This window comes from Acanthochromis polyacanthus, chromosome 5 (assembly GCF_021347895.1).
Source record: "Acanthochromis polyacanthus isolate Apoly-LR-REF ecotype Palm Island chromosome 5, KAUST_Apoly_ChrSc, whole genome shotgun sequence".
Classification (NCBI taxonomy): domain Eukaryota; kingdom Metazoa; phylum Chordata; class Actinopteri; family Pomacentridae; genus Acanthochromis; species Acanthochromis polyacanthus.
In genome coordinates this window covers 14199620-14215373 of record NC_067117.1, presented here as the reverse complement: position 1 = coordinate 14215373, position 15754 = coordinate 14199620, and the positions used below count along the sequence as shown (strand labels likewise).

The 15754-nt window shown below is 40.3% G+C and overlaps 2 protein-coding genes across 2 annotated transcripts; one reads left to right on the top strand and one right to left on the bottom strand.

Moving 5' to 3' along the window:
• Window positions 1–1322: 1322 nt before the first annotated feature.
• Window positions 1323–4830, top strand: LOC110957246 (retinol dehydrogenase 10-like). The gene is made up of 5 exons (XM_022203167.2): window positions 1323–1859; window positions 3573–3671; window positions 3804–3949; window positions 4043–4174; window positions 4262–4830. Exons 1-5 carry the CDS (start codon window positions 1410–1412, stop codon window positions 4380–4382), a joined length of 948 nt encoding a protein of 315 aa, XP_022058859.1. The 5' UTR covers window positions 1323–1409; the 3' UTR covers window positions 4383–4830.
• cse1l (CSE1 chromosome segregation 1-like (yeast)) lies at window positions 4695–15698 on the bottom strand. The gene is made up of 25 exons (XM_022203166.2): window positions 15547–15698; window positions 14621–14720; window positions 14362–14504; window positions 13935–14036; window positions 13689–13834; window positions 13506–13596; window positions 13292–13399; window positions 12776–12868; window positions 12507–12674; window positions 12295–12424; window positions 12113–12178; window positions 11701–11903; window positions 11497–11581; window positions 11180–11241; window positions 10953–11089; window positions 9966–10069; window positions 9765–9862; window positions 9511–9661; window positions 9189–9397; window positions 8743–8840; window positions 8548–8633; window positions 8259–8340; window positions 7365–7511; window positions 5604–5835; window positions 4695–5362 (listed from the first exon to the last, which is right to left on the bottom strand). Exons 2-25 carry the CDS (start codon window positions 14703–14705, stop codon window positions 5273–5275), a joined length of 2916 nt encoding a protein of 971 aa, XP_022058858.1. The 5' UTR covers window positions 14706–14720; window positions 15547–15698; the 3' UTR covers window positions 4695–5272.
• Window positions 15699–15754: the final 56 nt, after the last annotated feature.

Below are 15754 nucleotides of genomic sequence, written 5' to 3'. Positions count from 1 at the left end.
TTGGATACAATTCCAACGATCCGTCTCTTCAATTTGTCATCAATTTTCCTCTTGCGGCCACGTCCAGGGAGGTTGGCTACTGTCCCGTGGGTCTTGAACTTCTGAATAATATGAGCCACTGTTGTCACAGGAACTTCAAGCTGTTTAGAGATGGTCTTATAGCCTTTACCTTTAAGATGTTTGTCTATAATTTTTTTTCGGATGTCCTGGGACAATTCTCTCCTTCGCTTTCTGTTGTCCATGTTCAGTGTGGTACACACCTTTTCACCAAACAGCAGGGTGACTACTTGTCTCCCTTTAAATAGGCAGACTGACTGATTATGAGTTTGGAAACACCTGTGATGTCAATTAAATGACACACCTGAGTAAATCATGTCACTCTGGTCAAATAGTTTTCAATCTTTTATAGAGGTACCATCATTTTTGTCCAGGCCTGTTTCATTAGTTTGTTTTTTTAAATAATTATGTTAATCAACAATTCAAAAGTAATGGCTGTTTTTGATTATTTAATTTTCAATAAATTTTTATTTATTGTTACTTTTGTGAGTTTCAAGTGATTTCAGAGAGAATTGTGGGTTTTTCCTTCTTTAACTGAGGGGTACCAACAATTTTGTCCACGTGTAATATATACTTTCTTGAACCATCAAATGTGTAAAATAATATATATTTGTTGATTTAAACACAGTGAAAAAAGAGAAAAACATCTGGTAAAATTACAGAAAAAATCATTTATTTCCATGTTAAACATTACAGTATTTTACATCAAAAAATCTATTTTTATAAATGGTAATTTGTTCTTTTACAATAATATTTGTAATGTCTAGGAATAACGGAACTGGTAAAAGCCTATAAAATAATAATAGATTCTTTAAAAAATCATATTTTTTATCTGCTAAAATCTGTTTAAAACATACATTTTTAGAGTGTAGAGAAGATTTAGAATTTATTTGATTTTTTTATTGTTAATGTATATAAGGTATAAGTGTGGTAGTACTGACAAACTTAAAAACTGTGAATTTAACCTTTGAGATCATCAACAGTCAGCTAAAGAAAGTCCCCTTAGTACAGAACCGACAGGTTATAAGATCTGTCATTTTAATAAATATTACAGAAGTGTGGACTTGGTTCAGTATGTTGTGTGCTTTATTTGGCTCTGGAACTCAGCAAAGTGAGATCATGGTGTTATCTTAATCCTGCTGCTGTTTATGAACAAGTTATGAATGTGCACCAGTTAGTCCCTGAGCTGCTCCGTCATCAGACAAAAAGCCCCTCCAGCCTATTGGTGGCCACCATCAGTCTGCGTCCTAATCCGCCACCCAAGTTATATAAAATGTGCATCCAGCCCCCAGACACACACACCAACAACTGTGACTCCAGAGCTCGGCAGAGTACCTGAACTTCTGAGCATCATGATCGTGATAGTGGACCTGCTGCTGATGTTCATTGACCTCGCCTACTCCATCCTGAGCGCCGTCATCCAGACCATCCTCCGGCCGAGGCTCAAGTGCATTGATGGGGAGCTCTGTCTGATCACGGGGGCCGGGGGCGCCCTGGGGCGCCTCTTCGCCCTGGAGTTCGCCAAAGAGGGAGCGCACCTGGTGCTGTGGGACTGTAACGCAGCGGCCAACGAGCAGACCGCCAAGCAGGCGCGGGAGCTGGGGGTCCAGGTGCACACGTACACGGTGGACCTGTCCAAGCGCCAGAGCATCTATGAGGCGGCGGACAGGGTGAGGGCGGAGGTCGGATGCGTCTCCATCCTGGTGAACAACGCGGGAGTGGTGGCGGGACGGAGGCTGCTGGACTGCCCGGATGAACTTCTGGAGAGGACCCTGCTGGTCAACTGCCACGCACTGTTTTGGGTGAGACGCGTGTCTTTTACGCACACAACACATGAGGCTTCACTTTACAGGCACGAAGCTCCGACATGGATTATGTAACAGCTACTCCACTGTCCTGCCAGTGATGCGTGAAGGGATCAGCCTGTCCCACAGCAGAACTGATGGATCAGATATCCATAATACAGACACTGTGAAATGTGTCCACGTTAACATGAAGTTACAAGAGTGGGGCCGAACCTTGTATTTGCTCATCTAAAGAATAAAAGGACCCCCAGGCTTGCAGACTTGTTAGGAAAGCATGTGATTCTGCTTTTGATCCTCTTACAGCCTCAGTCTCATGCTGAAAAATTAAAAGGGTAAGCTCATTAGCAGTCCTAAATATAAAGAACAGCTGTTTTTGTGGAGGCACATGGGACAGTCAAATGCACCTGACCTGGCAAAGGGGACTTGCGTCTAAAAAACAATTAAAATTAGGGCTTATGTAATTAATTCCACTGTGCACTACAATCTTGCAGCATAAGACCCCTGCTCAGAAGGAATATAAAGCAGGAACCTCAAAGCAATAATGCCTACATTTCTTTGAATAGTCCCACATTTTCAAAAAAGAAAAAAAAAACATTGTTGAGATAAAATATTTAGACATACTGCTGTCATTTAACTTGATACTGGGCTTGCATATTCCTCATAAGGTTCATTTAACCAAGTAATTTTAGATTAAAGTGCATTCAGTGTCTTATTTTCTGTGACAGAATCAATGAAATGCTCCTAATACCTTATTGGGTAAAGTCCTCATTGTGTTAACCTTCCTGTTATGTTGCAGGTCAAATTGATCAAAGTACAAAAATAACTTTTAAAAATTGTATGAAGTATTTTTTTTTTTTGGTATGAAACTTCTGCTTGGCTTAACAGTAATCACCATATAAAATGAAAATGGCACATTTCACATATTTGTAAATCCACCCTGAACAGAACAGGTGTCTTGTGTTAATTTATCAACTCCAGAAAAATAAAAATTTAAAATGAGAAAAAAAAAATCAATGTCATGTAGAACTATTTCTATGTAGGTCTTTCCAGTGTCCATTAAGAAAAGTTTTAATGTGAATTTTTAATGACAAACGAGTGAATCATCCTTATTGAACCAGAACAGCATTATACTAAATCTTGACTGGAATGTTTAGTAATGGAATTAATAATGAAATGCGTAAATGTTTATTAGGAGTTTTTGGTTTCTGACATTTTGGATGATTAATTGAATCGGGAACATCATGGCTGTTCCTCAGAAATGAACTTGACAGGAGGATTAACTACAGAAAACTCACCTCTGTGTATTTAAGTCGCATATTTATGCTCGAGCACACCAGCTCACCTACAACGCTGCAATATTGCAGTAATTCAGAAATTCATGTTCAAACTGGAAACCAATTCTGAAGAAGAGGAACGATGAAGAAAGCCCCGCCCTGCAAGTTGACAGGTTTGGTTCCTTGGGTTTGTTACACATGAAACCCCGGCACACTGAACTTCAGCATTAACTCCATCACCACACGGACATGTTAACGAGAAGAAACACTCGATTATCACTAGAGGGGGTGTTTAGGTAAGTTACATTACTTTTGAGAGACAATGCAAGTGATCAGTGCTGAGCTTCCTCAAGTATATGACCTCCTTGATATTTTACTCAGTTAATCTGCATTTCTGCTGTTGGTACTTCAGTCACCTTTCTAATCCACCCAACAGATGACAAAGGCCTTCCTGCCGCAGATGAAAGCAAAGAACCACGGTCACATCGTAACCATTGCCAGTGCTCTCGGACTATTCAGCACTGCGTGTGTGGAGGTACGCTGCACGGCAACTAACGAGTGAACAAACCGAACACAAAGAGCAATCATTAACAAAGCATGTAATGGCAGCAGACGTGGCAGCTCATTTGAATGCACATCACTCTGTCGTGTCCGCTTTACTCTCCAGGATTACTGCGCCAGTAAATTTGGAGCGGTTGGCTTCCACGAGTCGCTGGCACACGAGCTGCTAGCAGAGGACCTGGATGGAATCAAAACCACTTTAGTTTGCCCTTACATTGTAGACACAGGCATGTTTGCAGGCTGTGAAATCAGGTGAGTGGCCATCGTTCATAATTTGAACTATTTTGATTGGCAACACTGCAATAACAATACTTTGGTCAATACTTTTTGTTTGAAATCTATCAGGAGAGAGCTTCGGAGTCTGATTCCACCTCTGGAGCCCCTCTACACCGTGCAACAGTCCATGAAAGCCATTCTAGCAGAGCAGCAAATGATCTGCATCCCTCGCCTCATGTACATTCCCTTCCTCGCAAGAGCGTAAGTACCGGTGAACATCGAACATCATCATCGTCGTCGTCAGCTGTTGTGATAAATTCATGTGGGACTGTTCTTCTCCATTTCCAGGTTGCTACCTTGGGATGCAAATGTTGCAACATATCGCTTCATGGGAGGTGACAAGTGCATGCTACCTTTCATCAAGAATGTTGAAACGAAGACCACCAACGGCCATATCAAATCTTCATAGGACGTTTTTGACAATCTTGTTAAAAAAAAAAATGGACCAACAAAGACACCAAAGGCTCACAGAATATGTTGTAAAATGGATGAATATTGGAATCTGAAGGGAGAGTTTCTGCACTTAGTCCCTTGACTTCCATTCAATATTGTATAGAGTTCTGCTACATAAATGTGTAATTTCAAGTGAAAAGTAACTGTAACATACCATGAAGGGATTTCTCAATGAAATCAAATCCTTGAAAAGCCAAAAATGACATTAAATAAAGGCAATTCAACCTACCGCGGATGGAGCAACTAAAGAGACAGCTGTGATAGCAGATCTATACAAGTGCCTCTTTTTATTCACATGAACAAACAGTGGGGAAACAAAGACGAGACATGAACAAATCTAAGGGAAACATGCAAAAGAAAAATATTAAGCATAATGTTTGAGCCACAGAGCACAGTCTGAATAACCGTGAAAAGGAAGTCAAACATACAAAAGAAAGCCCTCCCACTCGATTCAGATGTTCAGCATCCCACAACACTGTTAAATTTGACCACTGTTGCTGCTGTTGGTGGCGAAATAAACTGACAACTGCACCACAACCTGATGTCCAAATCCTTGTTAGCCTTTGCCGCATAGTAAACAAACGGTCCTAACACAGAACAGTGATGCTGTTATTGTTGAGTTTTGGTCAAGTCATTTAAAAATCCTTAAAAAAAAACTTCCATCAGAGAACACATCCTAAATTCAGGCAAAGTTGTTATTTTCTCTGGCAAATCCACCATACAACTGTCAAGTCAAACCAAATCGGTGAAGTCTCATGTTCAGCTGAAGCAGGTCTGACGTGTGACCTCGGGCCACTTTTACAGTCCATTGTGGTCTCCTATAGAGTGAACATCATCACCTCAGTTTCAAACCAGCTGCACGGTGGCTGCTTGTAAGTAGCCCTGCAGGAACTGGAGGGCTTCCGCATTCAGACTGGTGCTCAGCATTGAAGGAACCTGCACCGAAAACAAGGAGAGAAGGAGGAAAATGGGCTTTAATGTGCCGTCTGTTACATGTCCTGTCATGTGTGGTCCTAAACATTTCTATATAGCAATAACTGACATTTCCAATATTCCAAATAAAACTAAACAACGACTTCTTCAGAAACAAAAAAGTCAGTAAAGTGCAGGATAGTTTTTGACACAAAATGCTGATTATTTGCTCCATATCTATATATCTATTATCTATATATCGTACCCTTCCGGGACAGGCAGTAGACAGCTTGTGGAGCGATTGAGCCAGCAGGATTTTGGGATTGCCCACAGCGTCGCCAATAGGGTCGTGCTCCTTCTTCCCGGCAAAGGCCAGCTGTGAGAATGCTGTCTGATAGCCAGGTGTGTCTTCGATGTCAATGAAGTGCTCATCGTCTGGGATGCTGTCGTCTTCTGGCAGCTCGAAGAAACCAATGAGGGCCTGGAGCAGTGGGGTCCTGAACAGACGATAAAAATGCATCAACAACTCCATACATACCAGAGGGGAATTTCCAAGTTGAAACTCCATTAGATGGCTGCCATCACAATACGCTTATTGAAATCGGGATGGAATTCTGCAACACATTTGGTATCATTTTGGAAATGCTTACATCTTCAAATAATACCATAAAACAGAGATTGATGTAGCTTGTTTGAAAGACTTTTTTTTTAAAGAATTAGTCTGTTTAGTTACTAGTTTCAGTGCTGCTATCAAACATTAAATATCACCCAAAATATAGCATTCAGTTTAAGGTTATTGGATCTGTAAAAATGTCCAAAAGAAAACATGGCAAATAAGATATTAAAGAGTCTAATTTAAACAAAGATGATCAATTGTACCTACTCTTCAACCACTCAACTGGTAGCAGGGGGAAAAATGTGCAATTTATTTCTAGATTAACTAAATCAGCCACATCAAGTTCATTCTACTTGTGAGCCTGATTAGCAATTAATCTATCCTGAATGACAAAAGGCCTGTATTTGCAGAATATTAAACCACTAATTTTTGGTGAAATAATGGAGTTAGAGCAGACCAGTAAGCATCTGCTCATATTTATATAAAAAATAAAACTAGATCAATTAAAGATCCCAATGCAACAGCTGTTGAGGAATATAGCACATTGTTTAAGCTTGTTATTTTGGTCATGCGTTTAAGCAAAATACAGCCACATCACCAACTTGTACAACATAGTGTCAATTAGTTTGGAGCCAAATCCAAGTAAACATTCAATGAATAGAGTCAAATGTTTGTGAAAACCTGCAAGGCACTCATAGGTAGTACATTTCTGATGCCACAAAAAATAATGGAATAATCCTGGAAGGCTCCTGATGTAGCACTTTTCTTCTTCTAAAAGTAACATCAGCAATTGTTTGACCACTGAGTGCCTGATCAGATGAGCAGACATTGATCAAAAAAAAAAATCGGCCTGCAGATTACAGCCTCAGCACAGGCGCAGTTGTGTTTTAAGCTACTTTGATGAGCCCACCAGTAGAGTTAGGATGGAGCGTTGCTGGAGATGTCATTATATCCTTCCACTGGTGACATTTTTTTGCCACTAGAGACTGGATGGTAGTGATGTGAGGTGACGTCCTGCCTCCTCCTTGGCCAAAATACCAACTCAGTACCTCGTAGACACATTCTTTTCTAAGTAAAAATGATAAATAACCTCCAGCTCTCAACACAGATTTTGCCCTGAGCTTAATGTCGAGGGCTGAGCATTTGGTGGGATCTTAATACCACATTTCTCTGTAGACATCTGTGATACTTTCTTTTCACTTGTAAGAAGCCGTTTTATCATCCATCTTGGCATGTAAACTATAACACTGTCAGATTCCTGAGATGAGTTTAATCAGCCGGTGTGACAAAAAAAAAACCTGTGTGGGTGTACGATAGGTGTGAAAAGCTTTGACCAAAATAAATGCATGAAAAAAAAGGAGGAAAAAAAAGAAATGCAATAGTTGGGGCTCTTGAAGGCTGATTTCTTACCAGAGTTTAGTGTACTCTGTGTCCATCATTGCAGGACACTCAGTGAGGACTTTTGTAATGCCGACTGCACAGATCTTCTTCTCAACTGTTCCAGACACCTTCTGAACTTCTGGAATAACGATCTTCTCCAGCACCATACCAAACATTCTGCAACACAAAAAGTAATTTACACTAAACATTAGGACACACTGGAGACGTTCAAAGAAACTGGGGTCAGGAAATATTGCTGAACATTTCAACCATACAAATGACAGGATCCAGGAATCAGCATAGTCATCATCACACAGGGAAATGTTGTGAAATGAGGGGCTGATGCTATTCTCTATCATTCCACATAAGGTCATTTGCTTTCTTCAAATACAGCACTAAAACCTAAGTGTCATTAATTTGCCGTTTTTTAATTAGCTGTGGAGGCAGCAACACACATTTTGTTCAAACACAAACATCTGAAATTGCCATCAGTCCCTCTGAGCGATGCGTGGTTGAGTGTTGTTGCAGGTAGGAAGCAGGATTGATGCATGTCAGTAAAACACTTATTCCACCAATGACATTCACTGTGAATGCAGCCAATCAAAGCCGACCATAGCTTCCATCCTTCACAGGAACTTGAATAGGCTGAATGTTTGATAAAGCTTTCACTGCACCATTCCTTTAGGACATGCCCTTGAAAACCATTCTTCTGTCTAGTGAGCAAGACAGATTTAAATGGCTTGAATGAGCCATAAAACTCCAAGGGCCAGAAAGCCAGGCCATCAGTCTTCTCTGTTAATGTCAACACAACTGTTCCTACTGACTAATGTCTGCACTGATGGTTGAACTGACCAAATAACTGCATCAACAGACAGATGCGCTTTCAGTCAACATCTTGTTAGTTTATGGTGAAAACGCACTTACTTTGGCTGGATGCTGTCAAAAATCTCCTGAAGTGCAATAGCTCCGTATTTGACACAATACAAATTGACAAACACCAAGAAACCTGTGAGAAGGAGGAAATAACAAACAAAACTTACTTAAGCGCATAAATGATTGTATGGCTGTGTTACTAATGGAACTGCTGATAACTTGCACTGACTGGCTACAAATCACACCCATGTCTTCCCTTTAAGTAAAAAGGTTAAACATTCATTCAGATAAAAAGATCTAAACAGAACATGAAAGCAGGCAATGAGAAGATTGTACATACTCTTGATGAACTTGGTGGTTTTAGAGCCTTGTAGCCTCTGGAAGAGCAAAATGAAGATCTGTTTCCTGTACTGAGTGATAGATTCTCTGTACGGGGTAAAACAAGTTAACAATATGTTAATACCACACCATTCCATTTGACCAGGTACAGCATTACACCGATGATCCACTGAGGAGACAACTATAATCGACTTACGGGGGCATGTGCTCTACGATGCTGTTGAGAAGGTAAAAACCTTGGTGGTCGTTGGCCTTGGAGGCAATAAGCTTCTGGAAAACTCCAAGCAAGCCGGGCTGAGGAGGACAGAGGAGCAAGGCAAGATCCAACTATGAATACACTTATTACAGACATTAAGAAAAATGCTATCCACTTTGTAAAGAGAGCAAGCAGAAACACAATTCTGCCTGCTGTTATGTGCTTCTATTTTATTCATTAGCAATGAAATAATAAAGCACCTTCTGCTAGACCGCAAACCAAACTACTACATTTTGAATACAAAAATACTGTCAAATTTTAACTTTATACAGATAATCTCTGTTCACATTTATGTGTTTCTCCAAATTTAAAGAAATATTTGGATTTACAATAAAAGGCAGCTGCTCTGCATCTCCTCTACTGTACACAGCACTGTCAATACTTACTATTTTATCTGCAGCAGAGCCTGCAATAGTGGCACCTCCCTTCTCCAGGTAAGCTTGAAGCAGTCTCACCAGAGGGGGGATGTTCCCTGTTCGTTCCCACAGGACAGGTTGCAGCAGGTGAGGGAATAAAGCCATATAAGAAGCGGGAATAGAGTTGGAGTGGATCTCTAGGAGGAGAGACATCACCTGGAACACATATGGAAGAAACTCTGCAACAGAAAACAAATAAAAGATGAGTTGAGTTGAATCTAATTATGCAGCAGATGCATCTATTAATTAATCATCTAAGCAGACAAGTATATTCCATAGGTAACAGGCATACCCTGGACATCATTCTGAAGGATCTCAGTGAAGACAGGGAAGAGTGCTTCTTCGAAGCTGCTGACAGTAGTGGGGTTGGCCTTGCAGGTGATCCGGACAGACAGGCACAGGGACTCGAACAGATAGTGGTTAAAGTGAGGCTTGCTGGGATTCTGAAAATTGACAAAATATTAATAATAGTTGAGATGTGTATCCCCCAAACAAACATCTTGGTAAATCTATCTGTTTCTATAAATAGTAACAAATGTGTGTTACCTTGCTGACTAGAAGGAGCTTATGAGTGAGCTGACCAATCAGAGTGGGAATGTAGGGAACAATGGCCTCCTGCAGCAGGGAGAAGCTGCGCATGATGGCTTTAGAAATGAAGAAAGACATGATGAGGCTACTTTAAATAACGTTGGGAGTTGGTCTGATGCTGACTAGGGAGCATTTAGATGACAGGACAGCCAGGTTTACCTTTCATGACGTACTCATTCTCTGCAGAACCAGGAAGAGCAAGTGCCTTGAACAAGTTGTTGAGCAGCTGCTCAGTAAAAGGTGCCATCTCTGCAGCAGTGATACTGAAAACATAAAGAGAGAATGTTTGTTTTAAACAAGGAGCTAGTAGTTATACAGACCAACATAACTGTCTGAGCAGACTTTCTGCACCCTTTGGTCATTTCATATCATCTGTCTATAACACATTGTTTACACTAATGTAACTACAGGGCACTGTGGTGGGTAGAAATAAGAATTAGAAGAAAAGAAACAGGCCATATTAGGTATGGGGAGGCACTTAGATACATACTAATAAATGTGGCATATTTGGGAAAGATGTTAAACATTACTAGTCAGTCCAGTTGCTGTTAATGTTTTCAAAAATTAAAAACTATGTAAACCAAAAAAGGACTATTGTATTGCAGATTTGCTGTAGTACCTATTTAGGCCACCAGGTAGAGCCTCTTACTGTTTAATGAGATGGAGTTACAGGTGTGTTTGCTGACCGCTGTAAAGGTCTAATAAAACAAGTGCAACAAACTAAATAATGATTTTCTAATGCCAAGGCAGGCTGGGAGCTCAGAGTCTGTCAACAGAGAACTCTGTGCAGTAAATGCTGACAGATTTCCTAGAACGATAAAGTTGATGCAACGTTATTTATTGCCTTCTGTTTCACCTGAGAGGCTGTTTTCAGCAGCTGCAGTGAACAAGTCACTTCGTCATGCAGATCAGGTAATTTAATACCACTAATGTGAACTTATGTTCCAAACTGCATCAATTTGTATCAGATATGTTGAAATTTTCCTTGTTCTGACTTGGGCATTTAAAGAGAATAAATGCCAACATACCTAAACATTACTAACTGTAATACCTCCTTATTTTCTCTGTTTTCAAAAGAATTGAGCTACCACTGTTTTGGGTAATGAAAAAGATACACAATAGAATTATGTCTGTTATAGTGCTCACAGTGTTGTATTGTTGGGGCCTCTCATAGTGAACAGCCTCTCCAATGCATGGGCAGCATACGTGTGCTCCACTGTGCTCTCTGCCTGAAGGTGAGTTATCAGCAAAGGAACTGCCTGCAGCAGCTGCTCCTTGGGAAGCTGAAGGAAAAAGACAGAAGGATGCCTCAGTAACAACTTCACTTTCCCCTTTGAAATTAAACAGGATACAGAGAAAGCAAGAGTTCATACCTGACTTCTGAAGATCATAACATACTTGATGGCATCTGCCTTCAACACTGGGAACTCATTAACTGCAATGAGAACACAAGAGTAACAAATTTGACCTCAGTTCCATTTGCAAGGAGCAGAACAATTGGACAACTGGATAATACAGCTAAAAAAATACTTTCATGATAATAAATCACCACTATTGGTAAAAACATGAGCAAAATGACATCAACAAAAACGTGTCAATATGGAGCCAATCATAAAGTAAGACAGCGGTTGTGGCACATAAGACAGTTTATCCTCGTGTAGCATAGTGAGAACTTCACATGAGCTCTTACCATTGGGGGATTTTAAGTCTGGGAGAATGTGGTTCACAAAGAATTCAGTCAGATTCACCAACTCATTGGCCTGTGTTATTCCATGCTGTGGGCAAAAACACAGCATAAAATATTCCAATTCTATCGAATACAGCCCTTAAACTTGCACTGCATTAGCTCTTACTCAGTAATATTTGAAAACGTATCTGTATATGTCAACTATACCTTCTGTGTCTGAGCTTTAGACGCCAGCGATGTGACCAAATAGATTGCAGCATCCTTGTGTTTCCAGTTTTCCCCAGGGTTCTTGGCATACTCTGCTAGCATTGAGTTTACGTAGCCAGAGAAGATTGCAGTGACTGGCCCCTCAAAAAATTTACAAAGGCCTCTTACCAAGTCACACGCTGCCCTACGGCGAGTGTCGATGTCTGAGGAAGGATAAGAACAACAGCTATCATCAACCATTCTACCAAGCGAGTGACTAATCTCTAGGTTTTCACCAATCTTAAATGGTGAGCTGGAAATATGATTGGCAGGCCAAATATGAAAACTCACAGTATGTATGTACATAATATACAGAAAATAAAGAATATTAAGAGTTTTTTAAGAAGTTTTAAATCATCATCTAAATTCTTACCAGATCCTTCAAGGTCTCTTCGAATGTACTCCTCTGAGTTATCTTCAAAGGCTTCCTCATCTGCACCTAATTAGACATTAGAGGCAATCAGGTCAGTGTCAAAGTCTACATAAGCACATGTTTGTATTCAAGCAAGCAGACCACTGAAACAGAGGGGAGACAAAAAAGAAACATTTACTTACTTCTGAACTCCATGTTGGGCACAATGACCTTCTCACAAATGCTAGTGAGTGTATTCTGGTCCTCAAATAGATGCTTGTAGTGTGGCCTTTCACAGACCGATGCCAAGAATTGGATAGCATTGCTCACAAGCTGCAACAAAGACAGGTGTATCGTTAGTACAGAGAAAGTGAACTTCAAGAATAAAACAAACAGTCGAGCTCAGTAGTCTCACCAGGTCGTATTTGACTTCCTGGCCAGTAGAAACCAAAAGGTTCCAGATAGCCGTGACAAAGCGTGGCAGGTATGGCTGAAATTCCTCATCATACTTCTGAGCATAAAGAGCAGCATTGTCACAGATCTGAGACTTCAGCAGCTCCAGGAGACCTGCTTCCTCTTCATCCTGAGGGGGTGACACAAGAAACAAAAATGAATAAATGTGAACAACAGGTTCACTGGCAGCATGAAAAATTTAAAGCAGGAAAAATAAAAAGGACATCTCACATCTGTTTGTAAAAGCTTATTATCCAAAGTCAGCAGGACGTGGAAGTTAGTCATCCAGGTCTCCATGTTGTCTTCAAAAAACTCTGGAAGGTCCTGTGTAATAATGCAGAGCACAGTTAGAGGCAAACATTCCTTATAAAGGTGTATTTGAATTACTAGATAAACTCAAGCTGACATGACTGTTACGTGGGGCAAATTCAAAAAGACACTTTCTGAAAATGCTAAAGCATGACTACTTAACAGTACCTACAGGTTTACTACAATTTATTACAAAGAAAATTATGACGGCTTTAATTGTAAATCACTTGTAGTAATATTAAATCTTAGCCAGTTTTGGACATCCTTTTGGATTAATTGTTATTACTGATCAAGGCCAACACATTACAATTAATATGAAAGGAGGTCTTGACTAAGTCTTACCACATTTTTTTAAAAGAAATATAATCAAACAGAAATGAAAGAAGCTGGCCCTGTCCAAAACAACATGTCTATTAAGTATAAAGAGGCTGAACCAACCTGAAAGTTAAGACTGTAGAAAAGCTTGGAGATGAGTGTGAGGGAGGAGAAAAGGACCTTCAAGGCATTGATGTCTGTAGCATGAGTCTGACACAACTCAATTGTGGCCTACAACCAAGAGAGAAATGTTAAAATGCAATCTTAGCTATGGCTTTGATGTTACATACCAACTAGATACTTGTAGTATTGTGGTATCAAAACAGACATTACAAACCTTGAACAGCTCTGTCAGAGGTAGAGCAAATGTGTCCAGTACTAGTTTTATCTCAGACCAAAGCTCATTTGACTTGAATTCATGGCGGTACCTTGAAAGGAAGAAAAAGTGAGGAAAAATATTAACATTCTGTACAAACTTACTCTTAGAAAGCAGTATATATTATGAACAAGTTAGCCTTACCTCTTGAAGAGGGAATGTGCAGTCCGAAGTACTCCATTGATTATGTGGAAGTCACCACTTCTGAAGCGGGTCACCATCTCTGTTAGAAGATCAGGCCATTTTTGAGGGAAGTCTTCCCTTCCTATGATGCTGATAGCATCACTCAACTGCAGAAATACATTGGACACATAGGGAGGTTTATTTAAGCTCATTATTCAACACTTTCAAATCGGACTCTTTCGGCTATGATGTCAAGTGAAGATGTACCTGTTTCTGAATCTGTTCCGGGCTGCTCAACATCAAATGTACGATGTTTGCTTTGATTGCTGTTCGGTCTAGGTCAGAGATTTTGTTTGGTTCATCTTCAACCTTTGGGAAAACAAACCAAAGCATTCAGGTAACACATCAACAGATGCACGGATGTTCATGAACATTTTGATAATAATGCATGTGTTTGGCAATGCGTTCTAAACCACACAGACCAACATCTTGATGTGCCTATACCAAAAAAAACTCTGAGGTCAATGCCCAAATGACATGTCAAATTACTACCACTATTTCTATCTGCATGGCAGAGCACAAGCTGGTACTTTCAATATCAATTTAATGTGAAAGTCAGTTTTAAGTCTGGTATGACACCAAGTATGTGCAGAGTCACCAACATACAAATTTGCTGTTATGTTGTGAGACTCACAATTCTCCAGTTTCTTTTGATGTAGTTCTTGAATGTAACAGCAGCACAGACACGAATCACGTTGTCTTGGGATTTCTCCAGCAAAGTGAGAAGTAACAACGGGTAGTTCTGGTTTCCCTCCACAGATTCAAGAAACTTTTCAGCTAAGAGGAAAAAACAACAATGTTGCAGAACAGAATTAATATTTGCCGTAAGTGGGTCAATGGCAATAATAATATGCTTTCAGAATGTTTAAATTAATGCTAAATCATTGCATTACCTGGACGCCTGATTGTTGGGTCTGGGTCCAGTGTTTTCCTCAGGAACTCAGTCAGGGTTTGCAGGTTAGCATCATTTAGTTCCATGCTCGCAACTATGGGCTAAAAAATACAGTGAATAAATGAATGAAAGACAAAAACACGTCTGCATTTGGTACGAAGTTAAGTGCCACACTACACATCTGTAAGCTATAGCAAAACGTTTAATAACATGTACACAATTTAACAACACATTATAAAAACGTGTGCATCGGTTCCTTCAAAATCATGTTATACGAAGTTCCTTCTTGTGTGCTAACTTTTACTGTTGACATAATACGCGCTGTGATTAAGGATACATTCACGGTTCTATCTAGCAAACCAATTTGCTTCTTAATGCCAAGATCATCTGTTAGCACAAGTCACTCATGCATTCAGTATAGCTTGCTAGCAGCTAACACAGCAAGACTGGCTATATTGCCTCAATCTGGCATTAGCTCAGTTGGTCCAACTGACTCGAGATCGGTTTATGCAGTGTAATGTCTGAGCTAGCAGGCTAAAGGTTGTCTGGTCTTCTGTCAGTTTAAATATAAGCACATGGCGGCCGCGATATTGTATGTACTGGGTGTGTGTACAGTCAAAGTCACATTTAAACAGAAAGTATCTACTGCATCACTGCCCTGGATTAACTATAAAGCATGTAATATTGTCTAAAGGTATGGGAAGCAAAATCACTATTCCAGTGAATAGACTGATCCAGCAGCCTGTCCCCTCCAGTCAGCCGGCTAATGTTAGCACTAGCTTGCTAATGCGTTTGCTGCTAACCATAAAGTTAGCTGATTTACGGACATCATGCGTTTACTCGTCAGTGACTGAACTATAACACATTTAGGACGCTGAATGCTATATTACTGGTTATATGAACTGTTAAAGTAACAGAAAGTCTTACCGTAACGGTAAATATCGGTCAGGATGGGATGGAGAGCCACTACTAACCGTACAGACGTGCTTGACGTGCCAGCTTTCAAACGACTCGAGTAAAAGGAACTGCGCGGTCAGTGTACTGCGCAAGCGCACATGTCAGGAGAAGGCCATAAGACACGCCCCTTGCTTGGCCTGACGTGCAAAAGTGCAACGCAAATATTTAGAATAAATAG

Coding starts and splice junctions, on each gene's coding strand:
- cse1l (XM_022203166.2), bottom strand. CDS start 14,705: ATGGAACTAAATGATGCTAACCTGCAAACCCTGACTGAGTTCCTGAGG. Junction 11,582..11,700: donor CTAAAGCTCAGACACAGAAG/GTATAGTTGACA, acceptor TTTTGCCCACAG/CATGGAATAACACAGGCCAA. Junction 9,863..9,965: donor GAATGAGTACGTCATGAAAG/GTAAACCTGGCT, acceptor TCATTTCTAAAG/CCATCATGCGCAGCTTCTCC.
- LOC110957246 (XM_022203167.2), top strand. CDS start 1,410: ATGATCGTGATAGTGGACCTGCTGCTGATGTTCATTGACCTCGCCTAC. Junction 3,950..4,042: donor TTTGCAGGCTGTGAAATCAG/GTGAGTGGCCAT, acceptor GAAATCTATCAG/GAGAGAGCTTCGGAGTCTGA. Junction 4,175..4,261: donor ATTCCCTTCCTCGCAAGAGC/GTAAGTACCGGT, acceptor CTCCATTTCCAG/GTTGCTACCTTGGGATGCAA.